At 41.7% G+C, this 21,246-nt stretch overlaps 1 protein-coding gene across 1 annotated transcript in view; it reads right to left on the minus strand.

Annotated features, from left to right (window-relative positions):
* Nucleotides 1-4,361: 4,361 nt before the first annotated feature.
* Nucleotides 4,362-21,246, minus strand: part of TRPM6 (transient receptor potential cation channel subfamily M member 6) — a 202,834-nt gene continuing 185,949 nt past the window's right edge. Inside the window, exons 40-43 of the mRNA XM_042963460.1 lie at nucleotides 20,440-20,645; nucleotides 13,346-13,397; nucleotides 8,772-8,878; nucleotides 4,362-6,171 (exon numbers count right to left, since the gene is read on the minus strand). Of these exons, the coding sequence (XP_042819394.1) occupies nucleotides 6,038-6,171; nucleotides 8,772-8,878; nucleotides 13,346-13,397; nucleotides 20,440-20,645 (499 nt within the window). The 3' untranslated portion in view covers nucleotides 4,362-6,037. The remainder of the gene's footprint in view (nucleotides 6,172-8,771; nucleotides 8,879-13,345; nucleotides 13,398-20,439; nucleotides 20,646-21,246) is intronic.

Raw genomic sequence — 21,246 nt, forward strand, 5'->3', positions numbered from 1 at the left:
TGATTTAATTAAGTCACTTAACTTAGAACCAGCATTTTCAAATCTTTATAATGGGCATAGCCATCACGCTGGGGTTCAGATAAGTGAAATTGCACATAGTATACATTTAGCACAATGCCTTAAACACAATGAGTGCTCAACACATGTTACCTATAGTAATAGTATTAAAAAGCTATCATTATAATTATTACTGCTTGGCAATAATTATCAGCATTTTGTAAACTCCTTATTTGTCCTGGAGAGCCTTGAAGACAGAAATGGCTCTTATCTAATAAGGCTAACCTCAGTGTCAGGGCATAAGATATGGCAAGGCTCTATAAATATTTCTTGAGTAGGATATACACTGAACAGTGGTACAAAACTAAGGAGTGTACCTCCCCCCACCCATCCCCTAAGATATCCCCAGAAGCCCTTCAGCAGTCATCATCCCATCTCAGGAAGCCCCAGCCCATGTTTGTCTTCGTCTGTCGCATTCATGTGAACTTCCAGAACACACCGCCCTCTACTCCCTCAAGAAAACAATTTACAATCCTACCACCATCCATGAGGACTCTCTATGCTCTCCCCCAGCAGATGAATGCATCCAACAATCATCTCTCCTCCTCCTCCTCTTTGTTGTTACCAGTCTCTCTGCTCTTCAAGTCCTTATCTACAAAATTTCGAAAGTAAGTAAGGAGTTCCCAAATATGGTGACAAACTACAATAGTTTTCTAAGGCTGCCATAACAAAGTAGTGCAGACTGGGTGGCTTAAACAAAAGGAACTAATTCCCTCACAGTTCTGGAGGCTGGAAGTCCCAGAGGAAGGTGTTGGCATGTCTAGTTTCCTTTGAGGTACCTCTCCTCGGTTTGCAGGTGGCCACTTTCTCTCTGTGTCTTCACGTGATCTTTCCTGAGTGTGTCCATGCTCTAATCTCCTCTCCTTATAAAGACATCAGTAATACGGATCAGGGTTCACCTTAATGACCTCATTTAACCTGATTACCTCTTTAAAGACCTTATCTCCAAATACAGTCACATTCTGAGGTACTGGGAGTTAGGATTTCAACCCATGAATCTGGGGGGGAGGTGCGAAGGAAGGGAAGGCATATTTTAGCCTATAACACACACTAAGAGTTTCTTTTGGTTACCAAAGCATCCTGAGGCTCTGTAACCTCTTACTTGGTGACCGATAGGGAAACAGAGAAAAAAGACTCGTTAGTAGCTGAAATGCAACCGCATGATATCAATGATGATTCCCCCAAATACATGCAAGGAAAGGCAATTGTTATGTCCACATTTGGACAGTCATTAGTCACAGGGTTTCTACCATAATACTTCTAAGGCCTCTGGGATACTAATATAGCAAATGGAATTTCTAAAGTTTCACAATGAAAAAAAATCACTGGGAGAAGATGAGAATTCTAAAAGAGGTTACAGTTGACCTTTGAACAATGCAGAGGGATTGGGAGCGTCAACCCCCCCCCCATAGCTGAAAATCTGTACATAACTTTTAGCCCCCCCAAAAGTTAACTACCAATAACCTACCATTGACTAGAAGTCTTACCAATAACATAAACAGTGATTAGCATATATTTTGTATGTTATATGTGTGATGAACTCTGTTTTCACAGCAAAGTAAGCTAGAGAACAGAATATGTTATTAAGAAAGTCAAGGGCAATATATCTACAGTACAGTGCTATAAACAATGCGCATATAAGTGGATGCGCGCGGTTCAAACTCGTGTTGTTCAACGGTTGCTAAAAGATGCTGGCAAGCTAGAGGCCAGAATTTTGTTAATAAACAGCCCCCTACAGGCAAAATTTAATCACCATTATTTAAAATTTTTGTAAAACATCAGGCTTTACAAGCATCAAGATTCTAAACCTGCTCTCCTTTTATTCCCCGAAACATCACCCACGATAGTGCCCAGTTTGGGCTTTACTTGTTCTGGGAGGCTTTCTTTGGGCAGAAGATGGCCAAAGAAATTAGCTGCATAAACCTAAAGTCATCGGAAAACAAAATAAACAGAAGACACTGTGAAATGGTGAACTTCTGATTTTGAACTATTTAATTAAGCTTCAAAACAATAAGGGAGCAATGAGCTTTTTCCCCTTGGAAAGGGAGAAATAGCAAAGACCACTTTTGTGTTTATACTGAAACAGGTCCACTGAGCATCCTCTGTAAACATTAAATAATGATCACATAATATCAAAAATGAAAAACCCTTATTATTTATTGAACTGGATCCCATGCTCACAAGAAGCCTGTTAAATGAGATTCTCAAAGGGCTTGATAAATGCCCTCTCATTATTGTTCACCTTTTTTTTTAAAAAAAAGGTAAGTATCTCATCTCCATTTCAGAGTTAGGGGTTAAGAGAAAGGTTAAACAAATTATACAAAGTTATACCAAAGTCTGCCAACGATACAGACCAAGGGCTGTTACCCCTTGAGGACTGAAAAATCTCGCCCTGAAAAATTAAGCAACTTACTAATTATTTTTAGGAGGGCATTTCACAAAAACATATTTTATCTGCACATCATGGTCTAGAAAGAAAAGTCACAAAGTATTAACTGTGCTAAATAAAAAAAACAAAAAAAAAACAAAAAAAAACAACAGTGTGGTTTCCAGAACGCTTTCTATTCTATGTACCCACCCATGTGACTGGAGATTTGAAATGCTATTTAAGCCTCATTTTCCTTCAGAAGCTAACCTCTGTGGAATAAAAGACTGTTAAGGGGGGAAAAAATCTTTTCTGTCATTTGACTTTAACTTATGATAAATTAGCTTCAACTAGTTTCTTAGAAAATTGCCCAAGAAATGACTACAGAAAATTAAATACCAAGACTTCAAAGAGGCGAACACACAGACTTCAAATTCCGACCTCAGAGAATAATCCTCCCTTTCTCATGCTTTGGAGAGATGTGAGTAAAGAAATCGTACTAGGGCATGGTAATGAACCATCTTTCAAATGACTTTTCTATCAATCTTCTTTTCAAAGGGTAATAAAGTGATGATTATTTCTAGGCAGTTTCTGGGAACTTATCATCTCATTTCAATTGTCACCAGTAAGAAGGACTGTACTCTGTATCACAACGGTGATAAGGGCAAGAACTGGTGGAAAATTCAATAGACAAGGTGTAGGTTGTTAAAAGCTATTTCCTGGAAAATTAAAACAGAGAGAGATCAAAAGAATTGTGTTGGGTCTTAAGGAATTGGTAATCATTCCCTTCTAGATTAAAAATGCAAATCTGATTTATTACCTAGTGAATGAAATCCATGATCATTTGCAGGTTTTATTATTTCTTTCAATAAATAATGTCAAAAGCTCATAATGTGTCATGTTTAGTGCTAGATGCTGGTGACCATTGGAGAAAGACAACAAACCATGACAGGGGCTTCTGTGTCATGACTTCTAGAACCTTAGTGATCCATCTCATCTCAAACAGTAACAAACAACCACCAAGAAAATACAATTGTGTTTTAAACATTCGGTGAATGGTTGTTTAGGAAGTCTTAGTCACCTAGAACTTGTTTTGCAAAGCCACAGAAAATAGTAACAGGGTGAGGAACACCCAAAACTATATCTGATCTCATTCCCCCAGAGCACTCAGAGGCTTTAAGATGTCATGGGCAGAAGTCACTCCAGGAACACACAGCCTCGCTGAAAGGAAAACATGTACATAGGGTACCTGCAGGAAGGATTCCTGGGAACCTGGCTGCCTCTCCGATCCCCTGATTCAGATCCCATCTGTGACATGGGCTTTGTGCTCATGTGAGAATTGGGCAGTTCATTTTTCCTCGGTGGTTCCTAACACCAGCCCTAGCCAGGTCTTCTTGCTTTCCCCAATTCTCTTATACAAGTCAGACTTACACCCACTGTCAGATGAAACATGGGACACATCACTGCCTCCAATATTCCCCCCAGGAGTCTTTTTGTTTTTGTTTTTTAGTATTAACCAGAAATCCCAACTTGGTACCAAAGGAAAAAAAAAAAAACAGAAAGAAACATGACACATAAAGCTTTTTAAGGGTGAAGAAATGCTCTGTTCATTGCATCCTCGTCACTCACACAGTACAGAGAAGGCACTTAGTAAATATCTGTTGAATAAAACTGACTGAATGAATGAATGAATATCCACCCTTCTGTGATCATGAATCGCTCAAAAGTCATGACTGTCACATCGGTATTTGCATGCAAGCAGTCCTACAGTGATCTTTGCCCAGCATTTCATCTTTTTAAGATATTATTCTGGTGATTTTTCTGAAAAAAAAAAAAAAAGGAAGAGAAGGGAAGGGAAGGGAAGGGAAGGGAAGGGAAGGAAAGGAAAGAGAAAGGAAGGGAAGGGAAGGGAAGAAAACGAGAGAGGAGGGGAGGGGAGGGGAGGGGAGGGGAGGGAAGCGCATAACAGAAATTTGAAATCAAAATGCATTTGTTTTCAAGTTCCATTCCAGATAACAAATATTTGACCAATCAATTAATGCCTGCCTCTTTCCACAGTTGAACACAGCACTGAGGTACTCGTAGATCCCTTACTGATTTTCAGAGTAGGGTAAAGCAGGTAAGCTCTGAAAAAAGCGTGAACATTTTATCCCCATTGACAATCAAGAAACCACCCAATCTCCTGCCCACCGCCACTCTCAAGACCAGAGTAAAATGGGTAGAAATTAGTCCTTCGCGAGCCACACAAGAATCGTGTGTTGTGTCTACAACCCTTGGCAACCTGAATGTGTAGCTCTCCAGCCCTGAATGCCTGGGCAACTTTTCCCCTGAAGCATAACCTAGAAATGCAGGCATGTCACTTAAAAAGCAAACCAGCTAATGTAAGGGCTAGAGATAAAGAGGAGTTGACATTTTCCAAACTCTCCATTCCCTCCTTGTGTAAAAAGCTCATGCTAGTTCTGAGGTGGGGTGACCCCGATCAGTACAACAGAGTGATGGCTGATCCCCCAAAAGTTCTGTGCATTGCAGTGTCCTGGCAGCCTTCCTTTGAGCCTCTGAAACTGATACCATGTTCTCGGGCCATACTTGAAATGTACACTATGGCCCTCTATAAGCCACCAGCACTCTGCACTGGGACGAAGCAAACACTTTTGAAATGCGTTTTCAGTCAGAAACATCATCTTTCCCCCGAGGACCTGACAGAGTAACTTAGCCCGTAATATTATATACGAAGCTTTGGAAAAGGGAGTCAGGTTTTAGAGTTTGGCTTAGCCAACTCTAACTGACGGTACTCCTGAGCTTAAGGGAAGGGAAGATATTTCTTGGCAATTTCTACTTCTACATATCCCTGTTCCCCTTTAAAAAAAAAATGAAGAAGGATGCAGGAGCATTTGTTTTAGATTTCCCTTTTCCTTTCTTTCAGAGGAAACTGAAGTGTCCAGGCATCGTGTGATTCACTGACAAAACCTCAGCCCCATCTAGATTTCACCAGGATCCTAACTTTTTTAACCGGTGAGACTGCACGGGAGTGTGCTCCAGTCTATGCAAATACACCCATTCCACCGTTTTCCCTGTGGTTGCTCTTTAAAGCCCTACGCTTCAGGAAAGGAGAGAGGAGAAGTCAAATGCCTTTTTAATGTGCGTGTCCCTACAGAAACACAACGTGTGGGTGAGGTAACGAATCGCGGTGGGGGCTAGAGTCGGCATACACAGTGCAGCGAGGAAATAAATTAAATTCATCTCCCTGGTCCTTCAGTGCCCACCGTCCTGCTCCAAGGGTTCTAAGCAACCGGCTAAAGCAATGAGGTATGAAGGAGCAGCATCCCCAGGGGCTCGTCCGAGTGTCTTCCTTCCCAACTACAGGAGGACGAACACGTGCAAAGCACTGCACACACAGGGCAGCATCCGGGGGAGCCCAGCCATCTACACCAATGAGGTCTTGAGGCAGGACAACACTTGAGGCTCGGAAGGCACGTCTCAAGGAGGGCCGCGGGGTAAGGCCGTCCTGACAGAGGCTCTGGTGTCATGGATGTTACTCCGGTCGGTCTTTGTTCCCACAGAGTCCACCGAAGGGAGGGCAAGTACTGGTGTCCTCTTGCCTCTCCTTCCCCCTTTTCACAGTCGTGTGAGGTCTTCTGGAGAATTCCCACCCCCTTCCCTCGCCGGAGGCCCCTCGGCTGGTTCTATTTTGGTATCAAGTCCAAAAGTGGAATTTAGCCTTCCAGGGGAATAGTCATTTCTTTTTAAATCTGCAAGGAAAGCAATTAAGACAGTTATAGGGGGACCCTCGAGAAGGTAGTGTTCACACGGATGAATTGAACTTCAGGTCTGGCCACGTGCTCAGAAAGGACCCTGCCTCCTCAGGTCACAGATACGTGAAACTCACCCTCCACCGTGTCCAAACCACCCCCCCTCCCGCCGTGTCCACGTGTCAGTCTAACTCCCCAGTGCTGTCGTAGGTTTGCGTTCACTGGGGCAAGTGAAGAAAGATTTGGTTGCTGGATTCAATATGCAGCACCCTAGAAGGCACGGCCTGGATGGAGTTAAGCGAGGCCAACCTGGAAACAGGGCATTTCCGCTGCTGAATGGTGTGCAGGACCAGGGAGCTCAGCCAAAAAGGTAGACTCGAGATTTCAGTGCTCAGTGTTCTACGACAGAGCTGTCTGTAGGTTTGATGCTGCCTGGGAAGGCTTCATCCAGTTACTGGATCCTATGCTCCTTAGAGCCTCCTTCTTCCATTTGAAAAAGAAATTATCGGGGCGCCTGGGTGGCTCAGTCGGTAAAGCGTCCGACTTCGGCTCAGGTCATGATCTCACGGTGTGTGTTTGAGCCCCGCGTCGAGCTCTGTGCTGACAGCTCGGAGGAGCCTGGAGCCTGCTTCCGATTCTGGGTCTCCCTCTCTCTCTGCCCCTCCCCCACTCGTGCTCTGTCTCAAAAATAAACATTAAAAAAAAAAAAAAGAAAAGGAAATTATCAAAAGAAAGCACTGATAGGAGTGTAATCTCTAGGGAGAAGCTTATGGAGGAGGGTGGGCTTTTGGTGTTTATGTAGCATTTACTGCTGTATTGATTAAGATTAACCTTAAATATGTACTCCTTACTTTCCTTTTTAATGTTATATGGGGATTATCTGGACATAAAATGAATACGTATTTTAGTTTATTGATAACCAGCACTTATGGAACATATGCGTATATTACTTCGATCCTCACATCAATTTTATGAGCTATGTGCTATTATACTCAGTTTGTGGATGAGAAAATCAAGGCCCAAGGTCACATAGTTAGTAAAAAGCATTACTGGGATATGAGCTCAACCTATCTGGCTCTGAATTCTATGCTCTTACATACTATCTTAAATTACTTTTCCTTTAAAAAAAAAAAAGTAAATCATAATCAAGGCCAAAGAAAAATCACCTGTAATTCTATTTTCCTAACTAGGACTTTTTTATACTCATATTACCAAATGTCCGAATACATGAGGGTACTCCTTATTTCCACTGAAATGTGTTAACTAAGGTTTTGAAAGAAAACAAATATTAAGCCTAGAATTGGAAGAATTACTGAATGACTCAAAACCCACCATGGTGGGTTAAAAAAAAAAAACAATCTCAACCTTAATCTTGCAGAAGAGCTAACTGGACTCAAGGACAGAAGCAGTGAGTTATGTCTCTGGTCTCCTGTTCTCTTAGCCGATCAGATGCAGTCCCTGTGTCTGCCAGAGAGAGGAGGCCACTGGGGAGCGTGGCCACCATGCTGTGAACTGATCTCTTTGCTCAAGTCTGCCGTGTGGCCGTGAGACAGAATCCCGAGCAGCTATAAGATGAGAGTGAGAGCCCCCCTCTCTGCTGTTCCAGTCTGATCTCTCCCCCGACCCAACCATCCATCACCCCTGGCTGCCAGGCTATTTCCCACTGGAACTAGAAGCCTGATCCCAATCCCAGTCTTCTGCCATGCCATGCCATGCCATGCCTACACGAGCTTCTCAACCTCCTACCTCTGTCTCCAACGAGATTACAAGTTGCCCTTCTTTGTTGTAAACTGACACCTACTCCACCCTAAGCTACGACGGATGATGATGATCTTTTACCAATTTCCAATTCAGGGCATGCTCACTTATTCTAAGGCAGGAAGGACCACTCCGCTTAAAATATGTGAGATGCCAGTCTAAGGACAAGTTTGGTATGACCTAAGGAAAAGAGGGAACACGCTGAGACAGACATGAAGCATCCCTTCTGAGATCAAAGAAAAGAATTTGACAGAGTAGGACTGCCAGTCTGGAGGACACAGACCTCCTGCTGCTTGCTTTTCTGTTAAGAATATTTTTCTATGGAGACTATGTCAGTTTTGGACAAAGTGTGCCATATTATCAAATCAAATCTTTAAAAATACACATTGCAATATATGTTTAACGTGGCCGGTTTTTGTAGTGAAAAGCACTATTTTAATTGACAGCTGTTGTTTCCCTAGATACTCCACGGTCCCGAGCGTCCAATGGGTAAATAAGGATTGAAATCCTGTGGACACCACACGGGACTCAAAGAGGGAGGGGTCGGGGGAGACCTGCCTCAGTTCAATTTTACCCCAATTAAGTTGGTAAACCTTTCCCCTTGGAGAGACTGTGACAAGTATTGGGCCCAATGTTGTTTTATCACATTTTGGCAGAACCTGAAGTAAATCCCTGTCCTTTTAATCCCTTCAGAGACTTGAAAAATTTGCAGTCAGAAAGTCAGGACTCGACTGTGAATGAGATAAAAATGTGATTGAGATTTTCGACTCCATCCCAGGTTACAAAGGATGTTGTTCTAGGAGAGATTTACTAAGAGAGAAATAGAATTGTTCAGAGCGTACCCGGGAGTTTGAGCTTCCGGCAGCAGGAGTTGCAACGATGTTTTGCAATGAAGTTTCTAATTGCATCTTCCCCTAAATTGGCTGGTCCAAACACCATTCCTCTTGATCTAGAGGAAATATCAGAATATCAATGAGATCACAGTGAAGGAAAAGGGCTCAGCTAGGATTCTCTGAGATACCGAACAGTATCCCGTAGTAACCCAGTAAACTTGAAGGAGCCAACAAAGAATAGAGCACTTTGGGGAAAGCAACAATGTTAGGTTTGCGAATTTAAAATTCAAATGCACTTAAATCTTTGTACCCAACTCCAAGACCTACTGTGAAACTCATTTCAACGCTAATCTGATAGAAGAAGAGTGAATTTTCTATGTACCGCATTAAAACAAAATACAGTTATTTCACAAAATACAGTGAGACCCTTTTTTAATGCCTATGGGGTGAGAGTGAGTGACATTCGTGACCAAATGTTCTACTCAAATACTCGAAAGGTGAGGTACAAAGTAAAATAAACGTACTATGGGAACACACCTTCTGAAAAGATCCAAAAACATTGTTTCAAACCCAAATGCTTTTCTGAAAATAGTTGGTATCCTCAAAAATAAGTGCCTGACAAGACCCTACTTCCAGCACTCACGGCGCTTCGGACAGATGGATTTTATCCTGCAAACTGCTATAGCTGGGCTCTTTGTGGAAAGACAAGACCACGGGAGGCACTGACTTTGTGGAAGTGAACTACGTACGCTAATTGTAGGTGACAAAATTACAGACAGAACCAGTGTAGATGAGGCACCTTCTGAGTACTCCATAAAGCAGATCCCTGGCAGATTCCAGCCTCAAAGTTTGTCCATGATAAGGTCACAGACAACGATTTCTTCAGGCGGATGCTCTGCACACCGTGAAACAGAGTACACCAGGAGCACATCCAAAGCAACTTTAGGGAAGCTAACACTTTAATGACATGCAGAGTGGAAACGGCACATTTTAAAATCTGAACTCAATTACCACTCTTAAATGCCACGTCTTAAGGAAAAAAGAAAAGCAAACTATCACAAAAGGAAACAATAAACTCCGCTTCTAAGGAATGTGGTTTTTCAAAAAGGGACGTGGTGTAAAAAAACTTTTTTTCCATCTGAGTATTGAAACATTTATCTCAATTTCCACTTCCTTTTGGCAGAACAACAGTAGCTGCTCTGAAGATGTGCCAAGCTCAGAATGAGGGTTGATGTCAGTTTGATCTCAGATTGCCTCGTTGCTCTGAGGCTGGGAGGTGGAGGAAATCTCTTGGGAAGACAACGTGAACAGACACCCAGGATTAACTTTCCTGGTCACTCGATCGCCCTCACAAAGTGCGGCTCTGGTGGTATTTACCCGGCTGCGTAAGCTACCTCTAGTTAACTATTCCTCTTTTTCAGTACATCTGGTGAAATCAAATGTGGGAGAAAAAAAAAAAGAAAAAGTAGAATCGCTCGATATTTTGTACCAAATCTCTCACGATGCCAATAGAGTGAAAAATGAAAGTGTTATTTCAGTCATTCCTCGTATATTCTGTCAAGCGGGACCCTGTTGGGAATACTTCATTCTTGGATTCCTTACTGCCATTCCTTTCCTCCCAGTAAAGCAGAACGCACCCCCGCCCACTTAGGGATGTAACATTGATTCTCAGATAAAAGCTTTAAGCTAAACAATTTCCCTCGATGAGCTTTGTGAAAGTTAACGCAAAAGAATCAGAGTTACTCTAAAATGCCTGTATGAGGGGTCTGGCCACTCCCTGTACAGAGGAGAGGGGAAGGGGGTCGTAGAAACATTCACATGCATCTATTGCATGTACAATCCTACCGCATGCCGACAGCCTTGAGGTCTTGGCAAAGTTTAAAAACAGCAACAACAACAACAACAAACTGTTTTCCAGATCTTTCACAGCCCAGCAAAAGCAAGTGGTAGTTTGGTTCCACAAGTGAGAGAATGCCAATTAGCACCATGTACACACAGATTTAGTAAAGAACATCTAATGACCACCGTCGTCATTTCGGACTTGTCAAACGCCCCAAGCCATCAAGGCAGTGAGTGGAAAACAATCCCTAACTGCCAATGACTGAGGCAGCCTCCAGAGAGGCTTGGTGACCCCCAGGAAGCACACCAAGTGGCCAGACAGGCTTCGGGGGAGAAGCCCCCTGACGGTGCCCTCACATGCACAAGTCTGGCGAAAGAGCAGAGACAAGAGGCACTATAGATTAGAGTAGAAGCCGTACCACAAAAAATCTTCTCCTTTGGTAGAGGGTTTTTCCCTTTCATTGGCCCCTCATCCTCGTAGGCAAGTTAAGCGTCTTCACCAGGCTTTAGCTTTCTCATTTGGGAACGGGAAGGAGGACGCCTACTTCCAAGGTTGTTGTGAAGGGCAAAGCAAGCGTCACGTGAAGGCACTTGTTTCAACAGGCACTTCTCAAACTTCCAGTTACCCCAAATCGCCTGCAGATCTTGTCAAAGTTCAGACTCTGATTCGGTACCTCTAGGGAGGGTCGTGAGGGTTTGCATGTCTGACCACCTCCCAGGTGCTGCTGTCACTGGTCTGTGGCAGGTTGGTCACACAAGGCGCTCAAAAACGTGTGCCTCGTTGAACCAATTACACGCGACCTGCCACCACTGTGAGAAAATAGTTACCTTCACCAGGAAAACCCACTGCGCCCAGAATGAAGTAACCCCACCAAACCAGGCAGGCTACAGTGACACCATCCGATCAGTTTCCAAAGTTCCTACCTTCAAGTCATAAACAATAGAGTCTGCCGTAAGACAAGAGGTCCCTACCCTTGGTTGCCCAGCAGAATCACATAGGTGACTTCTCAAAAAATACAAACATCAGGACTCCATCCCCATAAATTTTGATTTGATACTCATTCTGAGAAGCATTTTTTTTTTTTTTTTTTTTTTTTTTTAGTTTCCTAGGTGACCTTAATAGAAACCGAGACCCCCTGGCCTACAGAATGCAATTAAATACTCAACTGTCAAGTGGGATAATATAAGCTTCTTAAATTCTAGAAGTTGGAAATATTCAGGTCACTTTAAATGACATACATATCAAGGTCAAAAATGTAATAGATGATGAAGTATACATAAACTTGGTTCATTCTTTATGCAAAAAGTTTTTCACTGCAAACTTATCAAGGAAGTACTATGTATAGTACAAGGTCCATACTCTAAACCCTTGGGCACATGGTGCTATGGAAGAAATAATATCCTAAAATAATATCTGCTAAAATAAAAAATAATAAAGCCTTTATCTGTACCCTAAAGGTTACAATATGCATTCTATGCTCAAATATCATAGAAACTGTATGCATAGGAGCATTATGGATGACCTTTATCTTCTCTAACTCACCTAGTCCAAAGAAATAGCTAAAACACTTTTAGATGAACCTCTTGGCATAGATGCCTACACATGAGAATATATTTAGAGTAAATAGTTGAGGGGGAAAAAATAGCGCATTAAAGCAACGAATGTTTACAATATGAGTGTTATGGGAGAGAGGTAAAAATTTCAGGTGTTATTGTATGAAGACTGACCACATAGATCATTTCATATCTAGTTTCTACAACCCAGGGGCCAAGTACAGACATTTAGGACAACTGAGAGGTCAAGCTACCATATGCTAGCAGTTCTCAAAGTGTCGTCTCCAGGCCAGCAGCATCAGAATCGTCTGGAAACTTGTTACCTTATTTGACCTCACCCCAAACCCACTGAATCACAACCAGTTCTCCTGGTGATTGATTGTGAGGGAAGCTCATGTTTGGGAAGCACTGTTGTCGGCCATTTTGATCAGTCCTTAACCATTTTGATCAAAGTCCCTTTGATCACCTTTAACAGAAGAATAAAACCTCAGACCCTCCGCTGCCAAACTTTCTCCAAAGTCTACTTCCGGGATCAAATGCCCATGGGAATTCAAAGGACAGGCAGATGACTCATTCTTCTGTGGAATTTAAACTGCATCCCTGAATTTAGTCAGACAGTCTGATGCTTCATATTTAGGCCCTGTTTTCTTGGCCTCTTGTAGATTTGCTGTGACTGAATAGCACACTCGATGCCTTTCAATTTATAGGCATGTGATCGAAGACGTGAGATGCAGTGACTCCAATGAGAAGACAACAACGAAATCTTTGCTTCTCCTATGACACTAACTGTTTTCGTGTCAAAGCCTATAGAAGTTGAACCTACCCATATTTCTCTTTTGTTTGGGGCACCAGAAAACTCAGAGTTAAATTTGCATTGGTTACGGCATTGGTCTTTATATTTTCCATTTATGTGTATTAACTCCAAATTTCATCTTATTTCCATATGTTCTTTTTGTTCCCATTTCCTAAGTTCTGCATTAAAAAAAAAAAATCTTATGGTATTAGACAGAGGTAGATATAGATAGATATATATCCAATACAGATATCCAGCTTCTATGAAAACATAAGCTGCCTCAAAATCTTTCTAGGAGCTAGGCAAGAAATATAAATGTTTAAAAATTATTTTGATAAAACCATGTACAACGTGTTAAGTGCGATTTTCGAAATGAGAACATCATAAATTAACTTACTGTTTGTCTTCAGGTTTTATAACAGATGGATCAGTCAAATTTTCCCCAACACCTCCAAAGAAAAAAGAAAATGCATTTAGCAAATGGGGATTTCACTTCCTCAGAAACTCAAGAAAACAATAACCAGAATCTTAATTTCTTTCTTTAAACTTGCATTCACCCTGTAGTAAGTTCAACATTATGTGAATTAAATGTACCATAAAAACTGTCCAGGTGGGCTTGAAAATTTTAGTAAATTCACTGTCTCCCGCAACGCCCTCTGTTATGCTGTTATAAACTTTGAGGCCACAAATGAATGTCTCGGCGATGTATTCACAGTTACTGATGGTGGTATCCATCATTCATTTACCATTTGTCTATACTAGACATTCTAATTATATTTTCTCTAATTCTCAGCTACCATAAAGGGAAAGCATGAGCATCCTCACAGCCTCATTTTGCCAATAAGTACATTGATGTTTGAAGACGATGAAGCAATTTGTCAGAGTCTGCACAGTTCACGAGTGATGATGACAGGATTCGAATTGAGCTAAAGCCTGTGTCCCTCACATGAGGCCACGGCCTCTGTAGGTGGAGTCCGTCAGTGCTCGGCAGGGCACCAGGTGCTGTGTGGTTCTGCAGATACAACCACTGTGCCATCAAAGGCACCCGTTAAATGCTATATACGCAGCATTTATATCCAGGAGAATATACATGCTCCCAAATTCTTGATCTGGATGCTGGTTACACATATGTCTCGGTTGTGAAAATTCCTTGAAAGATATGCTTATGTCGTGTGCACTTTTCTGAAATGGTTTTCTCCAGTAAAATTTACTTTTTAATTACTTTTTAAAAAATTGACACCAAAGCATAAAAGGATAGCGTAAGTGTAATTTCGTGCTAACACTGATCAAAATGGCAATTGACACTCAGAGTGACTCTGTTACAAAATGGGTGAGGGGGTGCCTGGGTGGCTCAGATGGTTAAGTGTCCAACTTCGGCTCAGGTCGTGATCTCGTGGTTCGTGGGTTCAAGCCCCATGTCGGGCTCTGTGCTGACAGCCCGGAGCCTGGAACCTGCTTCAGATTCTGTGCCTCCCTCTCTCTCTACCCCTCCCCGCTCACACTCTGTCTCTCTCTCTCTCTCTCTCTCAAAATAATAAACATTAAAAAAAAATTTTAAAGGGTGAGGGAGATGTTTCTGATGGTAGTAATATCTGCCATGCTGGGTATGTTTTACCATATGTTAAATCTTTCACAAGGAAATGTAACCCTTATAGTTTATAGCTCTTTCCTCCAAGAAACTGACTTCCTTAGGAAAATGACCTGTTTTTGGAGTTTCCAAGCATTTTTGTGTCAGGACCCTCTTTGCCAGACTGGGGAAACAAAACGGATCCCCTTCTCAGAATAACGTTTTAAAATGCATAATTTAAATACATAAGATTGCAGAGGAAACCAATGATACTGAAATACAGTCATCAAAATATGTTTAAATTATACTGCAGTACATGTGCTTCTTTATTAACACATTAAATAACAGAATCTAGTGCAAGTCTATAACTACCGTAACATCAAGTAATACATAGTATAACAGTGTTTTGAGATATCTGCCAACATCATAAAGTGCTATGTTAATATCGGTAATTGCGATTGCAAACAGTCATGGGTACTCCTAATACCACTGTGGTTTGTGGTCTCCATTATAATCAAAGGAAATGATGAATTTCAGTTGTAGGTTAGTGAAAATAATAGTGTAATTTGTTGTCTCATCAGAGTTCACAGACCCTCTGAATTTTCTTTAAGAGCCTCTGGCTTAGAATCTCTTTGTACACTGGTTTTGTACAGGGAAAGTAACAGTAAGGCTGAAACTCGGGCTCAAGGGGAAGTGTGTAAAATGTGATTTGCTCGGTCTTTGTTCTTTTTAAAGAAAAAGTCACAGGAAGCTCTTTATACCTTTTCTTATTATAGATACAAGAACGAACAGCCTAGAGAGGCCCTGCTTTTCTAATGATGTAGTACATCAACAGAACAACAGACAGAAAGTGCGAATACCATCAACAGAGACTAAAGGCTACAGATCCTTTTCATGTTTAAGCTCAGACCTAACTTTAAGCCGGAACCTTTCTAGCAATGACGAAAGCTTTAGGCTGATGGCTGAGGAAACTGTAAATTTAAGCTGGGAATATGCAGAGTACTTAAAGAGGTCATGTAGATGGGAGAAAAGGAGGTTTATAGGGGAGAAAACGTCTTATCAAAATCACATCAGCTCCAGTTTACTTTAAACCTTGTTGCGTGTTAGATAGGCAGGAGTCAAAGGGATTGGGTCCCACTCATGGGCTATGTCGTCTTCTAGTTATGTGACCTGAACACCTTCTCTAATCTCTCTGAATCTCAATGTTCTCATCTGAAAGTGTGCGGAATAATGGGCCTCATCTTATACACTTACTGAGGATTCAGTAAACTATTGTATACAAGCTGCTTAGCAAAGTGACCCAGAGAAAGCTAAAACATGCCAACTGCTATTTTTATTATCTTTTTTCTATCAAGACCTCTTGTGAAGTAAAACTGTATTTTCTTACCACTGGTAAAATCATGTTCTGATGATCTCATTTACCTAATGAATAAATCCCACAAGGAGAATGAGAGTGGAATTTCCACAAACCTTTATATCCCTAAATCCAGTCTGATGATTCAAAGTGTAACTACTAAATACATACTTTGGGGCCTTCCAATGGCAGAAGGAACGTTCTAGTGAGTGAGAAAATATGGAAGAAAACTAGCCATTTCAACGTCCAAAAATCCCAATCGCACGTGTTTACCGAACTTCAACAGGGTAAATGCCCATGTGCACGTAGTACGCAGCATGACCTTGTGAGAAACCCAGACACGTACATTCTGATCCCAACCACGTTGGGATACATTGGTGAGCTTCTACATCTTGGAAATAAGTTACCTTCTTTGTAACAGCAGGATTCATTATGACAGTGTTAATGCAAATGCTTACTCTGGAAAGTGCTTTGCTGAATATAAAAACCTATACTTCCAAAGTTCTTTGAAAAATATGAGTTTTAAAAAAAGAATGCTCTAGACCACTGTAATTTGAAGTATCATTGTTTTGCATTGCTATTGCTGGGGATTAAATGTTGGATTTCACATCTAATGATGATGAGGCAGGCCTTCATATGTAGGATTTTTAAATGGAAAGAAACTGGAAAACTACAGTATAATTGCAAGTGATCAGAAATTGGTCAAGCCTTGGGCCACCTGGGTGGCTCAGTCGGCTGGCCGTCTGACTTTGGCTCAGGACATGATCTCACGGTTCATGAGTTTGAGCTCCACATTGGGCTCACTGCTATCAAACCTATCAGCACAGAGCCAGCTTCAGATCCTCTGTCTCCCTCTCTCTTTACCTCCTCTGCTTGCACTCTCCCAAAAATAAATAAATATTAGAAAGAAAGAAAGAAAGAAAGAAAGAAAGAAAGAAAGAAAGAAAAAGAAATTGGTCAAGCCTTTCCTTAGAGTTCAGCATCCAAGCCCAGTGTGGCAACTCCTGGGTTAGTGATTGGCACTCCTTTGGAAGAAAGTAGAAAAGAGAAGAAAAAAAGAAAAAGAAAAACTGCCAGAGTGTTCCTCATTCCTTCTTTCTCCCAAAGCAATAGGGAGCCACAGCAAGCTGATGACAATTCACTTCCATTTAAAAAAATGTTTTTATGTTTATTTATTTTTGAAACAGAGAAACAGAGCATGAGTGGGGAAGGGGCAGAGAGAGAGGGAGACACAGAACCTGAAGCAGACTCCAGGCTCTGAGCTGTCAGCTCGAGCCCACCAATCATGAGATCATGACCTGAGCCGAAGTCAGACACTTAACCAGCTGAGCCACCCAGATGCCCTGATTCGCTTCCATTTTAAAAAGCCAAACAGAGATTTGGAGTGCCTGGGTAGCTCAGTTGGTTAAGCGTCCGAATCTTGATTTTCGGCTCAGGTCATGATCTCACGGCTGGTGAGTCATTGGGCTCCATGATAACAGCACAGAGCCTGCTTGGGATTCTCTGTCTCTGCACACACACTCATGCATACACTCTCTATCAAAAAAAAACAAAAAACAAAAAACAAAAAAAAAACACATAAGTAAGAAATAAATAAATAAATAAATATAAAGAGTCACACAGAGATTACTACTAACAACAATAAATGACATTACTGAGGACTCACTATGTGTCAAGAACTTGCCTCATTTCAGCTCCTTAACATAAGGGGTTAACAATGAGTTAAGTGCATAATATCATCTCTCCCATTACAAATGAGGAAAGTGGGACTCAAGGTGGCTGCCCCCTGGTCACACAGCTAATTCATGGTGAAGCCAGGAGTCAGACCCTAACACTGTCGACCTAGGGCTCTTTCTCCAAACTGCTGCCAGTAGGTCTCTCAATCTCTACCCACTCCGAACCCATCTGAACAAGGTACCATCATCTCTCCAAAGACTACAATACTAACCAATCAAATACGAAACTGAACCAAAAACCATTAAGGTATTCTAAGAATACATATATTCTCCCCATTTCTCCTTTCCAACTTGGTGTGGATTAAATATCGTAATGCATGAAGTCTTCACCCAAGTGCCTGACGGAAAATAAATACTTGGTAGATGTCAGCTGCTGGTAGTAGTAATGTAACTGCTTATAGTTACTATTATAGGACTCATATTCTTCCATAAATTCAGGCCTCCCCAACTGACCAAAACTCTCCAATAAGTATCTCAATTTCTTCATGCTTGTTCTATGATGTCCACTCTCCTCTTCTTTGAAGGTCAGTGTTTTGACATCGTTTATTTGGAGTGGCCTAGTTCTGCAATTCACATAATTGCCCAGTAAAAGAATAAAGTTAATTCCATTTCCCCCCCAAGACTATCAACGCAGCATTTGTTCTGTTTAATGTCACTTTGGATTACTTAGAGACATAAAAATCCCCAAACATAAACATCATTAAAGAAAAACCTATTCAAGTGGAATACAAAACACACTAAAGAGTCATCATTAATTCCTTAAAGTTTTTCTTTGGTTGTTTTTTTTTTGTTGTTTGTTTGTTTTTGTTTTTTCTTTTTAAACAACTCCACCCAAAACTCAAAGCAGAGACACTCAAATACAGATGAAAACAATCAACCTCTCTCCAACATGAGCTACAAAAGCAGATGCCTTGGGCACCAGCATGCTGAGTTTACATGGATCACGTACTTGCTGGTTTAAAAGCTGAATCATGTTGACTGTTTTAACTTTTGTTTATATTGCTTCCTAAAATATTGTGTTTGAGGGTTAGAAATATAACTCAACTCTGCAAACAGTACAGATCTGAAAAGACAGCAGGACTTATGTGTACTTTAAAAAGTCTATACACATCCTTGAGCACATGGTACAAATTTCAATCAAAATGTATTGGATGTTGCTCACGATGCCTCAGGATTATTTATCTTGACTGTGCCCAGCCTCCAAGCCTGGCTTCCAGTGCAGAATCCCAGGATTGGAGAGGTGGGGAAGTCAGAGAGCACAAGGGATAAGCCCAATCTGTTTAAATGAACCATAACATGGTTATGTCCTCTGAAATTCATAAAGAAACAAAAGACAGTATCATGAGAAGAAAAGAACATAGATGGCCAAAACAGCTTCAGTCTGCATCCTGGCTCCCTCTGTAGGAGCTGTGCAACTTTGCGCAAGTTATTTAAACTTTTTGGGCCTATCAGGTCATGATCTCACAGTTCATGAGTTCAAGCCCCACGTCAGGCTCTGCAATGGCAGCACAGAGCCTGCTTGGGATTCTCTCTCCCTCTCTCTGCCCTTCCCCACTCAGGCTGTCTCTAACTCTCTCAAAATAAATACGTAAAAACTTAACATTTATAAACCTCCTGGGCCTAAATTCCCCATAATATCTACCTTGAGGTGCTGCTTCTAGGATTAAGTCCGATAACTTCTATGAAATTTCCTGGACTAAATCCCCTATTTAAAACCAAAGCCGGGGCGCCTGGGTGGCGCAGTCGGTTAAGCGTCCGACTTCAGCCAGGTCACGATCTCGCGGTCCGTGAGTTCGAGCCCCGCGTCAGGCTCTGGGCTGATGGCTCGGAGCCTGGAGCCTGTTTCCGATTCCTCATCTCCCTCTCTCTCTGCCCCTCCCCCGTTCATGCTCTGTCTCTCTCTGTCCCAAAAATAAATAAAAAACGTTGGAAAAAAAAATTAAAACCAAAGCCCCAGTGAGTGAGCCCAAGGACTAAACTTTGACCTTAATACATATTTTGTTCTGTGTCTTCAAGGAAAGCCTGCTGGAAACACTCAGTTTTGTGCTGCAGGATTTTAAGTCACATGGGAGGTTGACAGTGGAGAGACTAGCTGATCAGAGGCTTCCATTAAATATGAGTGTACTGTGTCGCCTCTCTCAGACTGAGTTTGTACTTTCATGAACTGTCATATCAAGGTACACAGCAAAGAGAGCAAGGGAAACTATAAACTACTAAAGCATTGAGCTCAAAATCATGAAAAATGCCCCAGAAATTACTTTCCTGTGTGTATAAACACACGTCTAAGTGCTGTTATGAATGTTAAGTCCCAGCCATAAAGCTATAAAACTAGAAAATTTGGTACAAAATTCATTCCCCATTGAGATCAAAGTTTCAGGCGTACTTAAATTTTAGGCAGCTAATCATCAGCCTATATTTTTCTCTGGAGCTAAATGGGAAGCAACATAGTAGGGGCTCATGATCACCACTGTCCAAAGTCTCTGAAATAAATGGTCCTACCTCCCTTCAAAGCCAGGTAGGGCAACTCAATACATTGTCCATCCTGGTTCTTGCAAGATTTCTTGGGACACCTGCCTGTTTTCTCACCCTCTGCACAGTCTCACAAATAATAAATACACTCAGAAAATTGATATCATCTTTCAGTGTTCAAATCAAGGGGAAGAAAGCATACACTATCAGGGAATGTCTCCACTGAAAGACCTTAACTGTGGCTTTGAGCAAAGAAAGAGCCAGGGTCAAATGTAGCTGACAACGACATGCAGAAAGGATCCCTGGTCAATGGTTCCTGAACTGTGCCTCATGCTTGTTTTATCAAGTCCTCGGCGATCAATCACCTTGCAGATCTAAAACCAGCAGCTCTCCCCGGGTATACTCATAGGTCCAGTGAGAGAAAGCCAACAACAGCTCCTCCAAGGTGTTGCTGGGGGCAATTTCATCACCATTGTTATTGTTGTACTTCCGGAACTCTCCCGTCATATACTTCTCAATGGTCAACCACTGGTTAGCCGAATGGCAGTAGATTAAGAAAACTTCCAGAAACCTGTGAGGGTGAAAAGGAGGCCAGTGAGTCCCCACAAGGCAGCAAAGGTGAAACTCACGTTACCAGACAGTCAGCATCAGGGAAGATTATCTAACTCTCACTCGAGGCAGCCTCAATGAACATGCCCTTGCCTTTCTGTGGCAGGGACAGAATGCAAAGATTGAGAGATTTTCCCATGCCGACCGACCTCCCTTCTCTTTGAGGAAACCTTCCAAATCCCTTATGAGTACTGGACTCAACTTTGTTTCTTGCCATGCTCTATAGAGTTCCTTAAAAACGAAACAATAAAACTTGACCATAATCCCCAGCACCGAATTATGATCCATCTCCCTAATGCAAGCATCTTGAGACACTCAAGCAAAAGTAACAAGAGTTCATTCTCATAAAGTTCCCTAATTTCTCTAAGATATTAGGGGAAGAAACTGCTTAAAATAGAAAGGTTTTTCTTCCATAATGTTCCCGGACCTTAGTAACGACATCTAGGGTCTCCCTGTCTCATGTAACTGAGAAGTTAGTCATGGTCTCTGCCTGAACTTCTCTCTTCCACTCACATAACTTCAGTGTTTAAGCCAAGATATTCCTGGGACACCTACCTTTCTTG

The sequence above is a fragment of the Panthera tigris genome, chromosome D4 (genome assembly GCF_018350195.1).
Source record: "Panthera tigris isolate Pti1 chromosome D4, P.tigris_Pti1_mat1.1, whole genome shotgun sequence".
Taxonomy (NCBI): Eukaryota; Metazoa; Chordata; class Mammalia; order Carnivora; family Felidae; genus Panthera; species Panthera tigris.